The sequence below is a fragment of the Macaca thibetana genome, chromosome 1 (assembly GCF_024542745.1).
Source record: "Macaca thibetana thibetana isolate TM-01 chromosome 1, ASM2454274v1, whole genome shotgun sequence".
Lineage (NCBI taxonomy): Eukaryota > Metazoa > Chordata > Mammalia > Primates > Cercopithecidae > Macaca > Macaca thibetana.
The window spans coordinates 185334645-185356500 of record NC_065578.1 but is presented as its reverse complement, the minus strand read 5'-3'; the positions used below and the strand labels follow the sequence as shown (position 1 = coordinate 185356500).

Genomic DNA, 21856 nt, shown 5'->3' with positions numbered 1-21856 from the left:
ACAAGGGCTTATATACTAGGATGCCCAGCACTGTGTGTTATATATGAGTGAGAAAAGGAAGGAGGAATGGAGGGAGGGAGGGGAAAGGATGCAACACTCACAGTGATTAACGACAGCACGGGAATAATCAACCAGAATGCGAGCTCCTTACTGTGGTCATGGAGGCCCCCCGTAAGCTTGCCTCTGCTGCCCTCCAGCCTTTTTTCTCAGCCCTCTTCCCTACTGCTCCCACTCTCAGGGCACAGTGGCTCCCTTGATCTCCCTTAACTACACCAAGGGAGCCACTGCAGGGCCTCCAGTCCTGCTGTTTCTCTGCCTCGAACGCCTTTCCGCTAGATATTCACCTGGCTCATTTCCATGCTCCATCCTGATCTCCATTTGAAGGCCTCCTCAGTGACACCTTCCTTGGCCACTCCTCTGAAGTGAGATGCCTGGCGCATATACTTGTCTATGTTTAGTCACTTCCACTAGACTTGAGCACCTGAGGGAAGGCTTGGGCTGACGTGCTGATGCCACCCCAGCCCCTGTGACAGGGCCTGGCACATTGTAGGAACTCAGTGAATATTTTGAATAAATGAATGAATAGCGCTACTTTCATAAAATGAATTTTGCCATGCCAATATTAAAAATTATATTTATAGGGGGCACCAAGATGGCCAAATAAGAACAGCTCCAGCCTCCAGCTCCCAACGTGAGCAACACAGAAGATGGGTGATTTCTGCATTTCCAACTGAGCCTCCGCTGCTGATACTCAGGCAAACAGGGTCTGGAGTGGACCTCAAGCAAACTCCAACAGACCTGCAACTGAGGGTCCTGACTGTTAGAAGGAAAACTAACAAACAGAAAGGACATCCACAGCAAAACCCCATCTGTACGTCACCATCATCAAAGACCAAAGGTAGATAAAACCACAAAGATAGGGAAAAAGCAGTGCGGAATAGCTGAAAATTCAAAAAATCAGAGTGCCTCACCCCCTCCAAAGGAGCATATCTCCTTGCCAGCAATGGAACAAAGCTGAACGGAGAATGACTTTGACAAGTTGAGAGAAGAAGGCTTCAGTCAATCAAACTTCTCAGAGCTAAAGGAGAAACTATGAACCCAGTGCAAAGAAACTAAAAACCTTGAAAAAAAGATTTGACAAATGGATAACTAGGATAACCAATGCAGAGAAGTCCATAAATGACCTGATAGAGATGAAAACCATGATACGAGAACTACGTGACAAATGCACAAGCTTCAGTAACTGACTCGATAAACTGGAAGAAAGAGTGTCAGTGATTGAAGATCAAATGAATGAAATGAAGCAAGAAGAGAAGTTTAGAGAAAAAAGAGTAAAAAGAAATGAACAAAGCCTCCAAGAAATATGGGATTATGTGAAAAGATTGTATCTACGTCTGATAGGTGTACCTGAAAGTGACGGGGAGAATGCAACCAAGTTGAAAAACACTCTACAGGATATCATCCAGGAGAACTTCCCCAACCTAGCAATGCAGGCCAACATTCAAATTCAGGAAATACAGAGAACGCCACAGAGATACTCCTCGAGAAGAGCAACTCCAAGACACATAATTGTCAGATTCACCAAAGTTGAAATGAAGGAAAAAATGTTAAGGGCAGCCAGAGATACAGGTCGGGTTACCCACAAAGGGAAGTCCATCAGACTAACAGCAGATCTCTCGGCAGAAACTCTCCAAGCCAGAAGAGAGTGGGGGCCAATATTCAACATTCTTAAAGAAAAGAATTTTCAACCCAGAATTTCATATCCAGCCAAACTAAGTTTCATAAGAGAAGGAGAAATAAAATCCTTTACAGACAAGCAAATGCTAAGAGATTTTCTCATCACCAGGCCTGCCCCACAAGAGCTCCTGAAGGAAGCACTAAACATGGAAAGGAACAACCATTCCATGTTGGAATGTACCAGCCACTGCAAAAACATGTCAAAATGTAAAGACCATCGATGCTAGGAAGAAACTGCATCAACTAACGAGCAAAATAACCAGCTAACATCATAATGACAGGATCAAGTTCACACATAACAATATTAACCTTAAATGTAAAAGGGCTAAATAGTCCAATTAAAAGACACAGACTGGAAAATTGGATAAAGAGTCAAGACCCATCAGTTTGCTGTATTCAGGAGACCTATCTCACATGCAGAGACACGCATAGGCTCAAAATAAAGGGATGGAGGAAGATCTACCAAGCAAATGGAAAACAAAAGAAGGCAGGGGTTGCAATCATAGTCTCTGATAAAACAGACTTTAAACCAACAAAGATCAAAAGAGACAAAGAAGGCCATTGCATAATGGTAAAGGGATCAATTCAACAAGAGTTAACTATCCTAAATATATATACACCCAATAGGAGCACCCAGATTCATAAAGCAAGTCCTTAGAGACTTACAAAGAGGCTTAAACTCCCACACAATAACAATGGGAGACTTTAACACCCCACTGTCAACATTAGACAGATCAACAAGACAGAAAGTTAACAAGGATATCCAGGAATTGAACTCAACTCTGCACCAAGTGGACCTAATAGACATCTACAGAACTCTCCACCCCAAATCAACAGAATATACATTCTTCTCAGCACCACATCACACTTATTCAAAAATTGACCACATAGTTGGAAGTAAAGCACTCCTCAGCAAATGTAAAACAACAGAAATTATAAAAAACTGTCTCTCAGACTACAGTGCAATCAATCTAGAACTCAGGACTAAGAAACTCAATCAAAACCGCTCAATTACATGGAAACAGAACAACCTGCTCCTGAATGACTACTGGGTACATAACAAAATTAAGGCAGAAATGAAGATGTTCTTTGAAATCAGTGAGAACCAGATACAACATGCCAGAATCTCTGGGATACATTTGAAGCAGTGTGTAGAGGGAAATTTATAGCACTAAATGCCCACAAGAGAAAGGAGGAAAGATCTAAAATTGTCACCCCAACATCACAATTAAAAGAACTAGAGAAGCAAGAGCAAACAAATTCAAAAGCTAGCAGAAGGCAAGAAATAAGTAAGATCAGAGCAGAACTGAAGGCGATAGAGACACAAAAAAAACCCTTCAAAAAATCAATGAATCCAGGAGCTGGTTTTTTGAAAAGATCAAAAAAATTGATAGACTGCTAGCAAACTAATAAAGAAGTAAAGAGAGAAGAATCAAATAGATGCAATAAAAAATGATAAAGTGGATATCACCACTGACCCCACAGAAATACAAACTACCATCAGAGAATACTATAAACACCTCTACGCTAATAAACTAGAAAACCTAGAAGAAATGGATAATTTCCTGGACACTTACACTCTCCCAAGACTAAACCAGGAAGAAGTTGAATCCCTGAACAGACCAATAGCAGTCTCTGAAATTGAGACAATAATTAATAACCTACCAAACAAAAAAAGTCCAGGACAAGATGGATTCACAGCCGAATTCTACCAGAGGTATAAGGAGGAGCCAGTATCATTCCTTCTGAAACTATTCCAATCAATAGTAAAAGAGGCAATCCTCCCTAACTCATTTTATAAGGCCAACGTCATCCTGATACCAAAGCCTGACAGAGACACAACCAAAAAGAGAATTTTAGACCAACATCCCTGATGAACATCGATACAAAAATCCTCAATAAAATACTGGTAAACCAAATCCAGCAGCACATCAAAAAGCTCATCCACCATGATCAAGTGGGCTTCATCCCTGGGATGCAAGGCTGGTTCAACATATGCAAATCAATGAATGTAATCCAGCATATAAACAGAACCAAAGACAAAAACCACCTGATTATCTCAATAGATGCAGAAAAACCTTTGACAAAATTCAACAGCCCTTCATGCTAAAAACTCTAAATAAATTCGGTATTGATGGAACGTATCTCAAAATAATAGGAGCTATTTATGACAAACCCACAGCCAATATCATACTGAATGAGGAAAAACTGGAAGCATTCCCCTTAAAAACTGGCACAAGACAGGGATGCCCTCTCTCACCACTCCTATTCCACATAGTTTTGGAAGTTCTGGCCAGGGCAATCAGGCAAGAGAAAGAAATAAAGGGTATTCAATTAGGAAAAGAAGAAGTCAAATTGTCCCTGTTTGCAGATGACATGATTGTATATTTAGAAAACCCCATCGTCTCAGCCCAAAATCTCCTTAAGCTGATTAGCAACTTCAGCAAAGTCTCAGGATATAAAATCAATGTGCAAAAATCACAAGCATTCTTATACACCAGTAACAGACAAACAGAGAGCCAAATCATGAATGAACTCCCATTCACAATTGCTTCAAAGAGAATAAAATACCTAGGAATCTAACTTACAAAGGATGTGAAGGACCTCTTCAAGGAGAACTACAAACCACTGCTCAGCGAAATAAAAGAGGACAGAAACAAATGGAAGAACATTCCATGCTCATGGATAGGAAGAATCAATATCGTGAAAATGGCCATACTGCCCAAGGTAATTTATAGATTCAATGCCATCCCCATCAAGCTACCAATGACTTTCTTCACAGAAGTGGAAAAAACTACTTTAAAGTTCATTTGGAACCAAAAAAGAGCCCGCGTTGCCAAGACAATCCTAAGTCAAAAGAACAAAGCTAGAGGCATCATGCTACCTGATTTCAAACTATATTACAAGGCTACAGTAACCAAAACAGCATCATACCGGTACCAAAACAGAGATATAGACCAATGGAACAGAACAGAGGCCTCGGAAATCATATCACACATCTACAACCATCTGATCTTTGACAAACCTGACAAAAGCAAGAAATGGTGAAAGGATTCCCTATTTAATACATGATGCTGGAAAAACTAGCTCATAAGTAGAAAGCTGAAACTGGATCCCTTCCTTACTCCTTATATAAAAATTAATTCAACATGGATTCGAGACTTAAATGTTAGACCTAAAACCATAAAAACCCTAGAAGAAAACCTAGGCAATACCATTCAGGACATACGCATAGGAAAGGACTTCATCTCTAAAACATCAAAAGCAATAGCAACGAAAGCCAAAATTGACAAATGGGATCTAATTAAACTAAAGAGCTTCTGCACAGCAAAAGAAACTACCATCAGAGTGAACAGGCAACCTACAGAATGGGAGAAAATTTTTGCAATCTACTCATCTGACAAAGGGCTAATATCCAGAATCTACAAAGAACTCAAACAAATTTACAAGAAAAAAACAACCCCATCAAAAAGTGGGCAAAGGATATGAACAGATACTTCTTGAAAGAAGACATTTATGCAGCCAACAGACACATGAAAAAATGCTCATCATCACTCGCCATCAGAGAAATGCAAATCAAAACCACAATGAGATACCATCTCCACCAGTTAGAATGGTGATCATTAAAAAGTCAGGAAACAACAGGTGCTGGTGAGGATGCGGAGAAATAGGAACACTTTCACACTGTTAGTGGGACTGTAAACTAGTTCAATCATTGTGGAAGACAGAGTGGCGATTCCTCAAGGATCTAGAACTAGAAATACCATTTGACCCAGCCATCCCATTACTGGGTATATACCCAAAGGATTATAAATCATGCTGCTATAAAGACACATGCACACATATGTTTATTGCGGCACCATTCACAATAGCAAAGACTTGGAACCAACCTAAATGTCCATCAATGACAGACTGTATTAAGAAAATGTGGCACATATACACCATGGAATACTATGCAGCCATAAAAAAGGATGAGTTCGTGTCCTTTGTAGGGACATGGATGCAGCTGGAAACCATCATTCTCAGCAAACTATCACAAGAAGAGAAAACCAAACACTGCATGTTCACACTCATAGGTGGGAACTGAACAATGAGATCACTTGGACACAGGAAGGGGAACATCACATACTGGGGCCTGTTGTTGGAGGGGGAGAGAGGGGAGGGATAGCATTAGGAGATATACCTAATGTAAATGACGAGTTAATGGGTGCAGCACACCAATACGGCACATGTATATATATGTAACAAACCTGCATGTTGTGCACATGTACCCTACGACATAAAGTATAATTTTAAAAATCATATTTATGAATGACACAGAAAAATCTCATTATATAGTGTTAAGTAACAGGAAATAAAGCTTTGCATACATATGTTCTTAGCAACTTAAAAACATGTATATGTGTATAATGTATATACAGATATACATATATGTGTGTATACATATGCATATACAGAAAAAGTGTAAGAAAAGAAAAGCACTTTGACTGTTGGATTGAGTGATATTTGATTCTTTATATGATACTTCACTTTTAGATTTTTCTATAACAATAATGTACCACTTTTCAGTCAGGAAAAAAAAAAAAAACAGAAAACCATAGAAGTTTGTTAAGACCTGTACCCGTTTTTCTACTTTAAAAAGTTATAGGATGTAACCCTCCAACCAGGAGAAGCTGAAGAACGCCTTAGGTTCGGGACCAACACTGCCCATTGCTGAGGGCAGGGGTGTGTTCAATCAGAGCTAAATAGAATGATTCATCAGACATGGTCACCTCCAGGACCTTAGAGCCTAACTGAGGAGAAAAGACAGAGGCAGGCACTGTCACAGCTACCACAGATCTTTCTTTGAAATAAAGCCAGGTAAAAATTAAAACAAGGAAATATCAACAGTCTTCCATGGCAGGACAGGGTATGGCAAGTGTTTTGTGCAGCACTGAGAAGATGTCAGAGGTAACAGAGATCTGAGAGGCCAAAACAAACCAGCTCAGTTGCTCCCTCTCACCCTGTGGACACAGGTTGGTGGGGTTGAGTGTAAACAAGAACACAGCCTCCCGCCCAGCTCCCAGGAGTTGGTATAGGAAGAGGCATGGCGAGATGTGGAAGAGAAAGCTGCTGCAACGCTGAGGAGGAGCTTGCATGTGGCCAAGAAACCAGGGCAACTGGTGAAAACCAGAAGTGTTTGAGTGGGCAGTGGTATCTTTTATGCTGTGTGCTCTCACCTGTGGTTTGGAAATGACCTCTTGGCCATCAGGAGACTGGGAGGTTTCTTGAGACACTGTGTTCTCTCCTGAGTCACAAACAGAAATTGAAATAGCAATAGGAAGTTGTGCTTTTCCCATCTATCCTGAAGAAGACTAACTGGGACACAATCAGCTTTCTTAACTGCAGCAGAAGCTCCGAGTCCATAAGCCCAAGCTAATCACAGCAAATACAAAGAATGCTCACATGGCTCAGCTCAATCCCAGCCACCCCAGGACATGCTGTTCAACTCATCCTCCTACTTCCACAGCCACTCTTCGGGAATCTTGGAAATCAGAGCAGCATCAAGCGAGGTCACAGGGATCCTCCACCACCTTCCTCTCCATGTGAGCCTCCATCTTGGACAGGACCTAATCCTGGAAGGTCTAAGATCTAATCATTCTAGGTGACTTCCAGCATCTCCCTGGCATCGCTCAGCATTGCTCACCCATACTTAGCCCTTGTTGTCGAAGGTCTGATGAGCCTGAAAAAACTCGGGACCAAGACAGACACATGGGTTTCTGCTGGAGACCCTGATAATAAGCTTTTGGGTGCAGGATGATTGGAGAAAGAGAACTTGGTCTCTATTTCTCCATCCTGTAATCTCTCTCCTAGAAACTATGTAATCATTTGGATGGCAGGTGTCGCTCCATTTGCCCTGCTGTACCCAGAGGAGAGATGGACTGGGCTGGAAGACAGCAATCTCCTTCAGATATATGCAAAGCACCAGTATAGTGGCTGAAAACTAGCAGGCCCTCAGTAACAGGCACATACCCCCGCATCTGTGTCTTTCCCAGCTCCAACCCAACCTCCTCTGACTGGTCCCAGCACCTCCCTTTCCTGCTTCCTCCCTACCCAGACCCTATACTCAACGTGGCCACCCTAGCTGCCAGGTCTTACCAGGGCCCAGGTGTGTCTGCAGCGTTTCCTCCCAGACTGTTCCTCCAGGGGCCTCTGTCACTGCCACGCTGCTGCCAGTTCCTGGTAGGTGGATCTCAGGAACTGAGTAAAGAGGCATCGGTGCCCCTGTCTGCCCTGCACCCCCTCCTGCTGGGTAGGAGCCCGGCTGGAGAGGGAAGGGCTGCTGTGGGCTGGGCTGGGGCAGGCAGGTCTGCTCAAGCATCAGCCACAGAGCTGAGCGGTACTCAGGGGCTTCAGAGTAGCCTTGACATCCAGAAAAGTCCTGGTAGAAAGTGTTTTCTAAGGACATAGAATGAAGGTAAAGAAGTGAGACCTGAAATGTGGCATTTGCATACTGATCACACCAGAAACGTTCCTGCTCATGTCTTCTCTGGAAAGCAGTCACAAAGACAAGCTATCTAACGTGGCTTCCAATAACATGATGACAAGTAAAACACAGAGTGATGGTAACACCCTCATTGCTGTTTACAGAATTGTTTCCTTCACTAGTGTACCCTAGAAATAAAATCCTAAGCCCCTCCATTGACTTAACAGACCCCCTCTTGGACAAGGGGACCCCAGAAAAACCTTAAAAACTGAGTTCCCAGCATGACAGGATGGGAAGTGAGACACCCCTCATTATACCCCCTCTCTTGTAGTTTAGACACAACTGACCAGCATTAATGTTAAAACCGAGATCTTAAGACTAACAGATCTTATGGCTTGGTGGCCATAAGATACCAAATTATACACAGAACCTAAAGCCCTGCCAGGCAACGGTTAAGTCCCGCACCTTAAAAATAAACTGTGTTCTCATGGCCACGAGGTTTTATTCTCTAGCAGCTCAGCAAGCACTGGCCTTGAGATGAGCAATGTTAAAACAATTACAACTCATTCCACTCACAAATGCTGACTAAATGAGCCTCTGTTCTATCAGCCATAACCACAGCTGTGGTTGGACAAGACTGATTTCAGTAACTTTCTCCAGATAAGAAGACCACCAACCATGAATTGGGTCTGGCCAGTTTACAGAGGGTCCCCACTTGAGTGCTTCTGTGTCCCGAAAAGACCTTTTGACAGGTAAGGCCTAATTGTAATACGCTTAAAGGATAAGTCTTCACCCCAAGGTGAACATGGGTCGTGTTTTACATGCATGTTAGCTCATTAGGCATGTGTGAGGACCTCCTTTGTGAATAGTCACAGCTCCTCCTATAACCTGTTAAATACGTATGTTTGATCAACCCATTCAACTTAAATTCTTGTCTTACCTCTCCTTCCCTCAAAGTGCCTGGCTATACTTCCCAGCCTGTGGGATGGCCACCTTGCAGGCTGGAACCCTTTGTAAGAAATAAAGTCTCCTTTCCAAATGTACACATTGTATGACCTTTTTTTTAAGTTAACACTACCTTGTATGATCTCTGAGCCTCTAGCCAGTGGGTTGGGAGGGCTGAAATTACCATCCTATCTAACTCCACATCTTTTTAATTTTTGATAAATTATTTCTTCTTTAAGGACTTCCTAATGGACTTGGGTATTTAAAACTTAGAAAGCTTCCAGCTAAAAACCTAAACCAGCTCACAGAAATCATGGCTTTGTTCTTAAAGAATCAGAGTACATTTGCCCTGGAAAAGACCTGACTGGTAACATAAACTAAGGTGTGGACCTATAACATGATTGGTCACGGGACTGGCATGAGTGGCCGACCCACCTGCTCCATTGGACACCAGGAGCCAGGGCTGTGGGGAAGCAACATCCACGGGCACCCAGCCTAGCTCTTCTCCACCCCCCACCTTTACAGATCCTGCTACACAGTGAGAAACAGAAGCCAAGGCCTGCCCTGCCCTCCCTTCCCTTTGCTCATGCCTGAGGAAGGACACAGGGCTGGGAAGAGATGAGGGCCCTTTCCTGACCCTACTGTTGGGGAACTTGGGGAAAGAGTACAGAGTTAACCAGGGATATGGTGCCTGCCAACCCACCACTGGGAAGCATCCCAAGGGAAGAGTAGAGATGCCGTGAAAACACTGAAACATCCTTATTCCACAGTCATCTGGCAATTGCCAGCTCAAAACTCTTAAGGACTTCCGACATCCCCAACACTAACATATGATACTGATGAACCACAATCTCTGGACTCAAGAAATGTATCCAGCTGGAGAGAAGTTAACATAGGAGAAAGAATTGGCTAACAATACAGTGCAACACAAAAAACACTCAGGTATTTAAAAACCTGAATCGTGAAGCAGACGCTCTCAGACTGAGGGAATTTAGAAGAGTTGGGTATGTGTGAGGCTGGCAGGAGCTGTGTGGAGGAGGCGCCTGGACAACGGGGTGGATTTACACAGGCAAGACAGGCACCCTGGGAAGGGAAGGGCGAGTGATTTTGTGAATTACTTTGTCTCGTAGAATCAGATCCTGAGCATCAGCTATGTATATGCTCAGTTCATCATTTTGGGTACCTGTTGTTGTTCCTCTGGCTCCCGAAATATCTGAGCGAGTAAGATGAGGATCCCCAGTGTCTCCTGCTATCTTTTGCTATTTAAAATAAAGTAAAATTCCTTTTAAGCGGCACAAAGGAAAAACAAGAACAGAGAAACAAAGTGATTCAAAACTTAAGCCAAAAAGAAACTTCCAGTGGGGATGACAAGGTAAGGGAAACACTCGTATGCTTAGGGGTCTGGGGGGTCATGTGGATGGGGATTCCAACTCTGCCCAGAACAGGCAGAGATGGCTGGAGACCAGAGTCATCCACCCTCCCCTGAAGGAAGGAGCGCATGGAAAGAACTAAACTGTAGGCCTCAGCACTTGCAGCAGATAGAAGGGGTAAGGCTGCGCGTGCTTCAAAAAATCCACCCTATCTTTCCTTCAGAGCAGAATGAGAAAAAGAAAATGGAGGAGGCCCTGTTCCAATTACTGTTCCAATTACTGTTCCAATTACAACCAGCAGCTTTTGCAATTGTCAGAACAAAAAAGAAAAGACTCAGAAGTCTTTTAAGCAATTGCCCCACATTACATGAAAGTGACACTGGTCCACTGTGATCCATTGTTCCTAGCAGAGATGGGGAAGCTTTGATGGTCATGAAACATACTCTCTGGGGCCTCAGGGAAGGGTGTCAAGAGTGATTGGGAAGAGCGCCCCAACGTGTCACATGTGAATATAGGAAAACGCTCCCACACAGGGACAAGCAGCGGCAAGGAAGCTGAGTCCCACCCCTTCCCCAGACACCAACTGTGCCTCATGGGTGATGGAAGAGACCACGGCGAGGCATGGGGACCAGGGACTTGCTAATGTCAGCGCCTACCTGTTCCATGTCTAGGGGAGGGAGGAGGGAAACAAAGGCCGACACCCGCCCCCCACCACTGCCCTGGCTCCAACCCCACTCACCTCCAGCTGCCTCCGAAGTTGCACTAGCCAGTCTGGCTCTAGGTCCCTGTCTCTACTGCGTCTTTCTAAAACCAGAGGGTCTGATAGCTTCAGTTTCTCTGCTAGCTGTGCCAGGTTTCCAGATGGGTTAGGGGCAGAAAGTAAGAGAGAGGAGAGGAGAGAGAGGGAAGAGAAACAGAAAGACAACAGGGAAGAGAAAACAAGGAAAAAGGAGAAAGAGAGCCTTAACTCACTTATAAATTACATTATAAAAAATAATCGAAAAATAGCTAATTCAGCAGACATCCTTCCAAAATTGCAACATAAATCACTAACCTGTCTTGGGTATTAGATTCTAAATAAAGTATGAGGAGAACAGTTACTCAGCTTCATTTCTGTGCAAAGCTGTCTGCTCTGTAACAGTGTTTCTCAAACTTAGGTGTACATACAAATTTTGTTTGAATTCTAATTGTAAACTTGTTAAAATGCTAATTCTGATTCCATACATCTAGGCAGGGGCGAAGAGTCTGCACTTTTAACCCGCTCCCAGGTGATGCTAATGTTACTTTGTATTTCAAGGATTTATTCCATAAACAAGTTTTAGTTACCAAAACTTTTCTAATCATTCATTCTGAGCTCCTTGCAACCATCAACCTGTTGGCAGAAACTTCAGGGTATGGGGAGGCTCACCACCAGCAATTTTTATACGTTAAAAAATCCAGCACTTGGGCCTCATCTAAGGCAAAACAAAAATTTAAGGGTAGGCTGCTTTTTTACTCTCTAGCTAATGGGTTTTTCTTCAATTAATTGAAACAACTATTTGCTTGATTGTTGTTTTCTTCCCTAGGAACTAAAGGTTGATATGTTTTTGTTTTCTATTTTAAATGTATCTCATATGTGATAAAATATTCCATGCATTTAAAAGCATTTTAATAAGGATCATTTACTCTTTTAATCACTAAAATATATTTTCTAAGCCCAGCTTTTATAATTAGAATGGTTCACCATAGCATGTAGTTTTACTGTACCAGAAAAGCAGATGCAAAAATGAATTTCCCAAGTAGCACCAACATGGTTTCCAGTCTCCAATCCCACCACCGCCCGCCCAGAGAACATCCTTCTTTGTGTAGTGTTGGGCCTCTGCTTATCGCATCTGGGCATGCATACGTGGTCAAAGGCGGCCGTGGGCTCCAATTTTACGGCAGGTTCAAAGAAGATGAAATGTAGAGTCTAAGCTGCTCTACAATGGCGTTCTTTGAATAGTGAAGATAAAACAACTGCACAGAACCCTTTGAGAGGCTCACCTTGATGAGTTCCGCTAACAGCACAGGGTGACTGCTCTCTCCCTGGCTCAAGACAGCTGCACCAATGGCTTCGCAGTAATGCAAGGCCTGGGACACGAGGCCGTAATCTGCCAGACGGGAAGCATAAAGGAGCTTATACACCTGTGAAGGGAAATGAGTCAGTGACTAGTCCATCCAGGCAGGGAGAGAGAGAGAGAGAAATGTAGATAAGACTTCTTGGAAGTCAGCTGACTGTCAGCTTCCGCTAACTCTGGCATCCAAATATCAAGAGGCTTGTGCCATTTGGAGCATTTTATCTATGCGCGGGCACAACTCCAAATCCAGCCTCCAGTTCCTGCATTACAGAGAAAAGAACAGGAGTCCCATCCGCTCAACGTTCCTAGGTCTTGGTCACCATGCAAAGTGCACTGGAGTCCTTATTTATTGGGTAGCCCACATATCCAGAGAGCTTGATGTACAGGCACAGGACCAGGCAAAAGAGGGACATTAAAAGAAACAAAAATAGCCTGGGTGCGGTGGCTCACGCCTGTAGTCCCAGCACTTTGGGAGGCCGAGGCAGGCGGATCACTTGAGGTCCAGAGTTCGAGACTAGCCTGGCCAACATGACGAAACTCCATCTCTACTAAAAATACAAAAATTAGCTGGCATAGTGGCATGCACCTGTAGTCCCAGCTACTCGGGAGGCTGAGGCAGGAGAATTGCTTGAACCCGGGAGGCAGAGGTTCCAGTGAGCCGAGATCATGTCACTGCACTCCAGCCTGGGTGACAGAGTAACTCTGTCTCAAAAAAAAAAAAAAAAAAAAAAAAAATAGACCCTAGCACAAAGGGCATAAAGTTAATGGAGAAAGCTTACTGAGAAAAACAACTAAGCTCTCATGAAAGCATGAGTGGCAGGGCAGGAGCAAGTGTGAGGGCTTTGGTATCAGACAGACCCAAGTTCAAATAAAAGCTCCATGTGAGGTGTGAGACACTGGGCTAGTTACCTCATCTCTCTGTGCCTCAGTTTCCTCTCTACTACATGGGAATACTACTACTACCTACGCCCTTGGTTGTTATGGAGATTAAATGAGATAATTCAGGTGAAGTACTGAGAAGAAACAGCATGCAAGAGATGTGGGCCGATAGCATGTAACCCTTCCGGGCCTCTGTTTTCTCTTTTGTAAAAGGGAGTTAATCATGCCTACATTACAGGATTTGAAACAATACACAAGATGTATAACGCCACAATGCCGGGCACATAGAGCACATTCAAAGTAGCCAATCTCATTACTAATACCAGCCCCAAGCAGCACCAAAATAACTGAGAGTTGGGATGAATAAAGAAGAGAAAAAAAAGGAGAGCAAAGAGCCGGTCAAGGAACTGCAAACAGGAGCTCATCAGGCAGGGTTTTGCTGGAAAAGGTGAGTCTTTGGCAAAGCCCTTAAAAAAGAAGATGCTATAGGACACATGCCTAATGCATGTGGGGCTTAAAACCTAGATGACGGGTTGATAGGTACAGCAAATCACCACGGCACATGTATACCTATGTAACAAACCTGCACGTTCTGCTCATGTATCCCAGAACTTAAAAGAAAAAGAAGAGAAGATGCTAATTGGGCCATTTCTCTACGACAAAGGAATTCACTTTCAAGGCTTTGTGTTGCGTGTGCATGTTGTTGTAATTGTTGTTGTTGCTGCTGCAGTGTGTACCCTCGACACCAAGCACTGAAGGAGAAACAAGGAATTGCTGGAAAAGGTCTCTACCTAAAGAAGATAACTAAGGTAGGAAGATAAGGTACCTGTGCATGAAAGGCAAGAAAACACAAGGCAGCGTGAGTTCAATGTCAGTGGGGGCCCCTGGATTCAGCTGTGGGAGCCACACTGTGCCTGCCATGGCCTCAACATTGACAGCAGTTGCTGTGTGCCAGGCACTGTTCTCATGCATTAGAGAAACTAACTCAATTTCATGCCCACTCCATTACAAAGCACCACTGTCATCCCATTTTACAGCTGAGACCACTGAAGGCTGCCATCTCAGTCACACTCATAGGCGTGGTCCGGGGAGCCTGCATGGAGGAAGGGATGGTGCTGGACGTCAGAGCTCACAGAGGATTTAGACGGAGGACGGCACGATGTCAGCACTGGTCTTAACGAATGTAAGGTGACAACGGCATCATGTAGAAACATTGCGAAGACAGGGCGGAAACCACAGCATGGTCACCAACCGCACAGCTGATGCCCTGAGAGGGACGAAGAGGAGTGAGGGCCAGGGCTGAGCACAGAGGGATGGCCAGAGGTAGAGGACAGAGGAGTTCAAAAGAGGCCCGAGAAGGAGCACGGAGCAGAGGGAGGGTGAGCAGCCACTGGGCTGGGCCTGCGTTCCCACTCCCTCCCACAGGACAGCTGCAGGGGCTCAGAAGAAGGGAGAGCTGTCTGGAGAGACGGGGAGAGGCAGCTGACAGCAGGAGTGAGGCGCAGGCCAGGGCGGCAAGCAGAACGTTCAAACGTCAGCAGTCAGGCAGGAGCCTCCAGCAGAGAGGCCTCTGCAACGTTTTACCTTTGTATTATAAAACGCAGACCTTTAGGGGACATAAAAAGAAATCCTACACCCTCCCACACTTAAGCTAATGAGGAAAAGTTCAGTGATAACTTAGCCCCAGGTACCAAGTGCCAAAAAGCAAAGCTGGAAATACAGCTGCCTGCAGCTGCCTGACAGTGACAGTGGTGGCCTCATCTGGGCTCGGTTACCTGGAAAGAAGGGATGAAGGATTTGGGGCGGCCCAGCATCTGGCAGTACTCGAAGATTTCCGTCCTCTGGATTGCCTCAGTTGTTGCAAATTTCAAAAACTCTTGACTAAAACCAGGGAATAACAATAAAAGAGATTGAGGTGTGGGGGACACGGGAGTTAAATCCTAGTGGATCGCCAAACACCAGCTGCAGCCTTTCATGGGGGAGTTTCCATCCTGGGCTGATCCCTGCGGCGGCTTCAAGAGAAGAAAGAGACTCTGGGCTCCCAGAATGAGTGTTTCACCTCCTCTCCCTCTCCCTGCTTGAGGCTGAGGAAGGAACAAAACAGAACTCTGCACCAGAGGCGCTGGGAGGCAGAGGCTGCGGAAACAGGGCGCCGCCTGCCTTCTTGCTGAAGGGTAACTCAAGGCACTGGGCCCTCCTCTTAAACCCAAGGAGAGCTGGCCCCCATGCCCATAAAGCCTGTCGTGTACCTGTAAAGAGCACCCCTAGTTTGAGCAAACTTGCACAAAAGAGGGGAGCCATGTAACACCCCAGGAGCACTGAGACCAAAAGGCATGGTAGAGCAGGCAAGGACGGCTGAGCCAGAAATCGAACAAGCGTCTGTACGTTGGATGTTCATTCCACCAGCGAGGATGGGGACTGAGTGAGTGTGATCTGGTCGGGGCAGGTGGTGGGGGGCACAAGAGTCTCATGCAACCCAAAATTTCTCCCATCAACAGCTCGCCATGGTGTTTAAAATCACAATCAGGGTAGGACTTTATTTCTAGGAATTTCCTCATTCAACATAAACCAACATAAACATAGGAGGGGAGGCATATTAGCCCATACACACTTATTGTACATTTGGCACAGGAGGGATTCTTTGACAAGCTAGCCGTGTGCTATCAGAGACCTGGACCTGGAAGGAACAGGCATGAGCTGGGTAGTTGCCTCAGTGGGAGGCAGTGTGGTGCAACAGTTAAAAGGGCTTTGCCGCCTGACTGCCGGATTCCGAGTCCAACTCACCCACACCCTCGCTGTACCATCTGAGACAAGTTATTTCATCTCCCTGTGCCTCGGTTTCCCTCCTCCCTGAGTACGATTAAAATCTTTGCTTGACTTCACTTCTTCATAGGGTAAATGTGTAATAATTAAAGGAAATAATGCAAAGAAAACGCCTGGCACAACGTAAGAGCTTAGTGACTCTTAATGCGTATGGGGAGGGGGATAGAGAGATACAGAACAGGGAAGGCCACTAGGGAGCGAATCGTTCTGTCCGTGCATTCATTCACTGGGGGCTGAGCGAGCGCCTCCTGCAGGAAAAGCCTAATGCTATGGCCAACAGAGAATGTCACCAGTGGGACTCTAAGTAGCTTGTGCACCAAGTCATTGTAGGGATGCTAGGGCCCCAAAGAGGGACTAAACATAAACTGCTTCCATTATCCAGTTTTGCCCAGGGTGGGCTCTCAGAACAGGCCCAGGGCTGCCTAAGACGGACCCACAAGCCTCCACACATAATTGGTTTTTTTAAGGAACAAAGTCAGCTTGTGGAGCCAGGGTGCCACCCAGTGGCCAAAGGACACAATACTACACAAAGGCATCAGCCCACCTCTTTGCAGAGCAAGACCCAGGGCCTGAGGCCCCGCTGATGCTGCAATGTGGGGCCCACGGGGCATCTCCTTGCACAGTCATGCACAGGTAACAGTCCCAGATAAGGGAGCCAGCGGAAGCTGAAATTCACATAAGAAAATGAAGAATGGATTCATAAAACCCAACAAGGGCTAAAACAATCCCATGGAAAATGTCCTTCCTGTTTCCTTTCTCCCAGGTCACATACCTGTGGCTGCTGCCCAGCAAGACCAGATGATCTGTCTTCACGGTGTAGTGGCCAAAGGGCACATGAGCCATAAGGTAACAGAAGTGAGCTGCCTCCACAAGCCCCTTCCCAGCTGCAGGAGGAAGAGAACAAGACCCAGTCCCGGAGCACACCAGTGTGGGGGCCCATCATCCGGGTGGGATAGGAGAGAGATGGAAGAGTGGCCTCGGGGGTCAGAGGGGAGAAGCTACATGGGACTAAATGAATAAGCCTTTCATAGCATGAGTCACAGACCCCTAAAGCCCACTCCTCCCACCAGCCCATTTGGCCTCAGATGTTACATTTCTCTTCAGCCAGAATAAGGCACGATTTCACCTTCTAGCTAAAGGATTTTTTTTTTCTTTTTTCTTTTTTTTTTGAGACGGAGTCTTGCTCAGTCGCCCAGGCTGGAGTGCAGTGGCCGGATCTCAGCTCACTGCAAGCTCCGCCTCCCAGGTTTACGCCATTCTCCTGCCTCAGCCTCCCGAGCAGCTGGGACTACAGGCGCCCGCCACCTCGTCCGGCTAGTTTTTTTGTTTGTTTTTTTTGTTTGTTTTTTTGTATTTTTTAGTAGAGACAGGGTTTCATCGTGTTAGCCAGGATGGTCTCGATCTCCCGACCTCGTGATCCGCCCTCGGCCTCCCAAAGTGCTGGGATTACAGGCTTGAGCTACCGCGCCCGGCCCCTAAAGGATTTTTGATGAGGAATTCTCTGAACATTTTAGTCTTTCCTGAGGGTGAAAAAGGAGTTTGAAATGCCTGCACCTGAGCAAAGAAGGAGACTACCGGGAGTCGCCATTCTTAAACTAGGCTTCCTGGGGCACCATTGTTTTCCCTGCTAAAGTCAAACATAAAAATCACATTAATTACCAACATGTTTTGAAATGTTCTCCCATACATTTTCCACTGCCTCAAAATTGAGTTAATTCAACTAGATACAATACCTAGCACAGTGTCTGGCCCCCAAGAAGTGTTCAACAAACATTAGTTCCCTTCTACTCAGGGTGCTGCGTGGCCTCCATCTGACTTGGCACAACCTTACCATAGCTATTTAAGTCTAACAGAGCAGTATTTTAAAAAGCCCCATGGGAGCACCATGATTTCTAGATGCTCTGCTTCTTGGCTAAATTTGAGAACCACTGGTCTGGAACATTCAATAGCCCCTAAGTGTTTATAAGGCCATATTCACAGAGAGATGATAGAAAGAAAGACTACAGGGTTAACCTAGAGTGGTTCAGGCAAAAACAGAATTTCCTATCTGATTGAACTGGGTCACTGAGAAATTTACAGCAACAGGAGGCAAAGTGTCCTATGCGTTAACTCCATCCACAGGGGAATCTGACCCAGGGCTAGAAAAATCAGCTGCTGAGAGCAGACTCCTACAGCAGCAGAATACCAAGGCTCAGGGGCCTGGCCTGCATTCACTCACCACAGAAATTCTGTGAAACAGAGAGACAAGAAGGACATGCATTTCCCTGGAGTTACTTTCCCCAAAACACGGAGGCTCCTGGGTCCAGGAAAAGCCTGGGGCATAGACTCTGGCCCTACCTAGAATCTGAGAATCTAAGAGCAGGATGTTTAAAGCTGGTCTGGACAGGGAGGAGTTGGGGAAGGTAGGGGACGGAAGGGAAGGGGAGGGGAGGGGAGGGGCAGGTCAACGCTGGTATCGCTTACCCAGAGTGTCACCCATGGCAACAATCGCACGCTGATACAGCTCCGGGTCCCCAGCCTGATTTGACAGAATCACAGCCAAGTGAGGCCTCCAGTCTCCCCACTGCTTTTCTCCACAACACTGAAAAGCACCAGAAAAAAATAACTTAAATGTACAATCATTTAGGAATGGCCAGATGTATATAAAGAAGGCTGTTGTCTATTTCCTGGTTCAGAAGCTGTCAGAGAATGCCCACTCCACCACCTGCAATGCTGCCATTCATTGATTTAGAGTTCTCATCTTTAAAAAGGTAAAACTCTCAGAAGGACACAGATAGACAGATACGTATACATGCATACATACATACATTCACAGGGATATTGGAAAATGGATAAATAAAATGACATTGCTCACTTACTACTTTTCACATTTCTCCCCAGTGCCTGACCCCCAAATAGCTAGAGACAAAACTCAGAAAAACCCTGAGGCTTCAGTGGTTTTTTGGTTCAAGATCAAACATCTTTGGCTCATGAGTAGAAGAGGCCACAGCCTGTCACAGAAGTCAGGGGAACATGGGCCTGCTTAATGTCTTACCAAATACCTATGTTTTCTGACTTTACAAAGCCCATTCACACACATCGTCTTATTTAATCCTTACAGCAACCCTATGAAGTCCAGTTCCTATTACCACTTTAGGAATAAGAAAATCAAGCCAAGTGTCCCAGCAGGACAATGCAGAGGCAGCAGAATTCCACCAGGGGGCAACAGAGAGTAAGCAGCGTGGTGGAAATGTACAAAACCCCGCATAAATGGTGTTTTCCCTACCATCTCTCCCTAAGACTGTCCTACTAAACAAAGGAGAATTTCAAGGCAGAAAATATCAATAAAGAAACAATATAACATCATGGAAACAACACAGGTCCCAACTCGAGTCCTGCATCTTACTGGCTTACTTACCTTGAGCAAGTTTCTTAATGCCTCTGAACCTTTGTTTTCTCATCCCTAAAATGGAGATCATAATTTCCACCTAACAGGTTATTGTTGATAATAAAATAAGATAGTTGTGTAAAGCACATCGCATGGTACTTCACGTTTGGTTTGCACTTAATTGCATGTAGGTATAAATACATACACACATACACACACACACAGTTGGAAGCTGAGCAGAGGAAAGAGGTGATTTGCACAGCTGCCTACCTTCCGATTTGTTATATAGATAGGTAGGGCAGGAGATTGCCAATAATAACTAAGATTTGGAGGTTAAAACCATTCATAATTACTTGGTCTTTGTAATTATCCCAGGGAATAAAAGATGCTTTATTCAACTCCATTTTACACCCACTCCTTGTTGATCCAGTCAATGCAGTGTGAAGAGGATGATGACAATGATGGTGATGATAAATCATAATAATAGCAGTTCTCATGTGTCACATCGAACCATGAACCATATCCTGTGCTAAGCGTTTCCCCTACCAACAATCACATGTGCTAAGTCCTATTATGACCTTCATTTTAACATGTAAGCCAAGCTGCTTCTTGCTGATCTACAGAAATCAGCAAAAGAGAAGGAAATCCCTTGCTAAACACACACACACACAAAGAAAAACTTAGAGGTCATTATTCTGTCTCCTCGCTGGTGATTTGAAAAAGATCACTATGAATCAGATCAATGGAGAGGTGGAGGGGACACAGGAGAGAGAGAGAGAGAGAGAGAGAGAGAGAGAGAGAGAGATAAAGCACCAACATTTATTAATTAACGTCAATGGGCCAAGCATGATGGTTGATATGTTCAGATGTTCTCTCTCCTTTGATTTTCACAATAACTCTACAGGTTAGGAACCAAAATCCCAATAAAGATTAAAAACAGGCTCTGTGAGATTAAGAAACAAAGCCAAGTTCACCTGGCAGAAAGGCGTACATAGAGTCTAGGTTAAACTGGTGTGAAATCCACGTCTGTGTTGTCCTGTTGCCGTGCTTTTCCACCACCCCATTCATCACATGAAACTGAAATCCAGCCTTTTAGTACATGCTGAAGTGCTGGGAAACTCCCTAAGATCAAATAATGCATTGACACATCACCTCTGGCTCCTCCGTTCTCTCATCTAAAAATAGGGGAAATTTAGCTAACTCTGCTATTACAAAACACACACACACACACACACACACACACACACACAAAAAATGAACCATAGCTAATTGTATCACTTCCTGCATTTAGTGCTTCGTAACATAATGCAGTTCCATTGTGGAGCACAGGCCATTCCACTGAATTGTGAGGCACACTCTGTGCTACAAAATAGCCGGTTGATTTGATGACGGGGCATGAAAATCATTTCTCTTTTCTTGGAATTAGCCACAAGCAATAAGAAGGATAAAAAAAAGAAAAAGGAAAAGCGTGAGATCAATTTTTATTAAAACTAGTGTTCACCAAAACCCAAGCCTCAAGATATGAGAAAAGGCTACCAAAAGTAATGGCGATTGGACAGAGGTCCCTCCATGGGGAAGCCGTGAGAACACAAGGGAGAGGACCCCACAGCTCTCCCCACCAGCTGGAGAGTGGCAAAGGCAACTCAGGCTCACACAGAAAACTCTGGGTCCTGCAGAAAATGCCAGATGGCCTGGAATATGGCCTGGCCCATCCTCTGCACAAACCTAATATAAATAACTGGAAATATAAACCCAGGAAAGATTCAACTCCTTTAAAGTTATGTAATATGAGAAAGCAAGCACAGAATGTATACAAATAAACCCTAAGACAGAAGGAGGAAGGTAACATGAAAAATAGAGGGGAGAGAGAACATTCACTACAAAAACGTTACCACAAAACAAATGAAAAATTGTCACCAAACATTTTGTCGTGAATTTAAGTAAAATAATGAAACAATTGCGTCTGTGAAGCAAGAGCATAATCTGAGTTATAAGAGCCCAGGAAATAGATGGTGGATAACAGGAGATGAATGTAATGTGCAGAGCTCAGGAAAAAAGTAGGGGGAAATTGAAGAAATAGACAGAAACACCAGAGCCCAAAAGCAAGAGACACTGGTGAAAACACAGTAAAGGACAGAGGAAGGAAAAAAGAAAGGAAGGAAACAGGGAAGGA

General features: G+C 44.6%; 1 protein-coding gene across 2 annotated transcripts in view; it reads right to left on the bottom strand.

Moving 5' to 3' along the window:
• Positions 1-21856, bottom strand: part of SEC16B (SEC16 homolog B, endoplasmic reticulum export factor) — a 47192-nt gene that overhangs the window by 5972 nt on the left and 19364 nt on the right. For both annotated transcript variants that reach the window (XM_050766892.1, XM_050766883.1), the window contains 8 exons: positions 18780-18897; positions 17089-17200; positions 15269-15374; positions 12541-12681; positions 11258-11362; positions 10332-10407; positions 7876-8175; positions 6957-7024 (listed from right to left, as the gene is read on the bottom strand). In XM_050766892.1, coding sequence (XP_050622849.1) covers positions 6957-7024; positions 7876-8175; positions 10332-10407; positions 11258-11362; positions 12541-12681; positions 15269-15374; positions 17089-17200; positions 18780-18897 — 1026 coding nt within the window. The remainder of the gene's footprint in view (positions 1-6956; positions 7025-7875; positions 8176-10331; positions 10408-11257; positions 11363-12540; positions 12682-15268; positions 15375-17088; positions 17201-18779; positions 18898-21856) is intronic.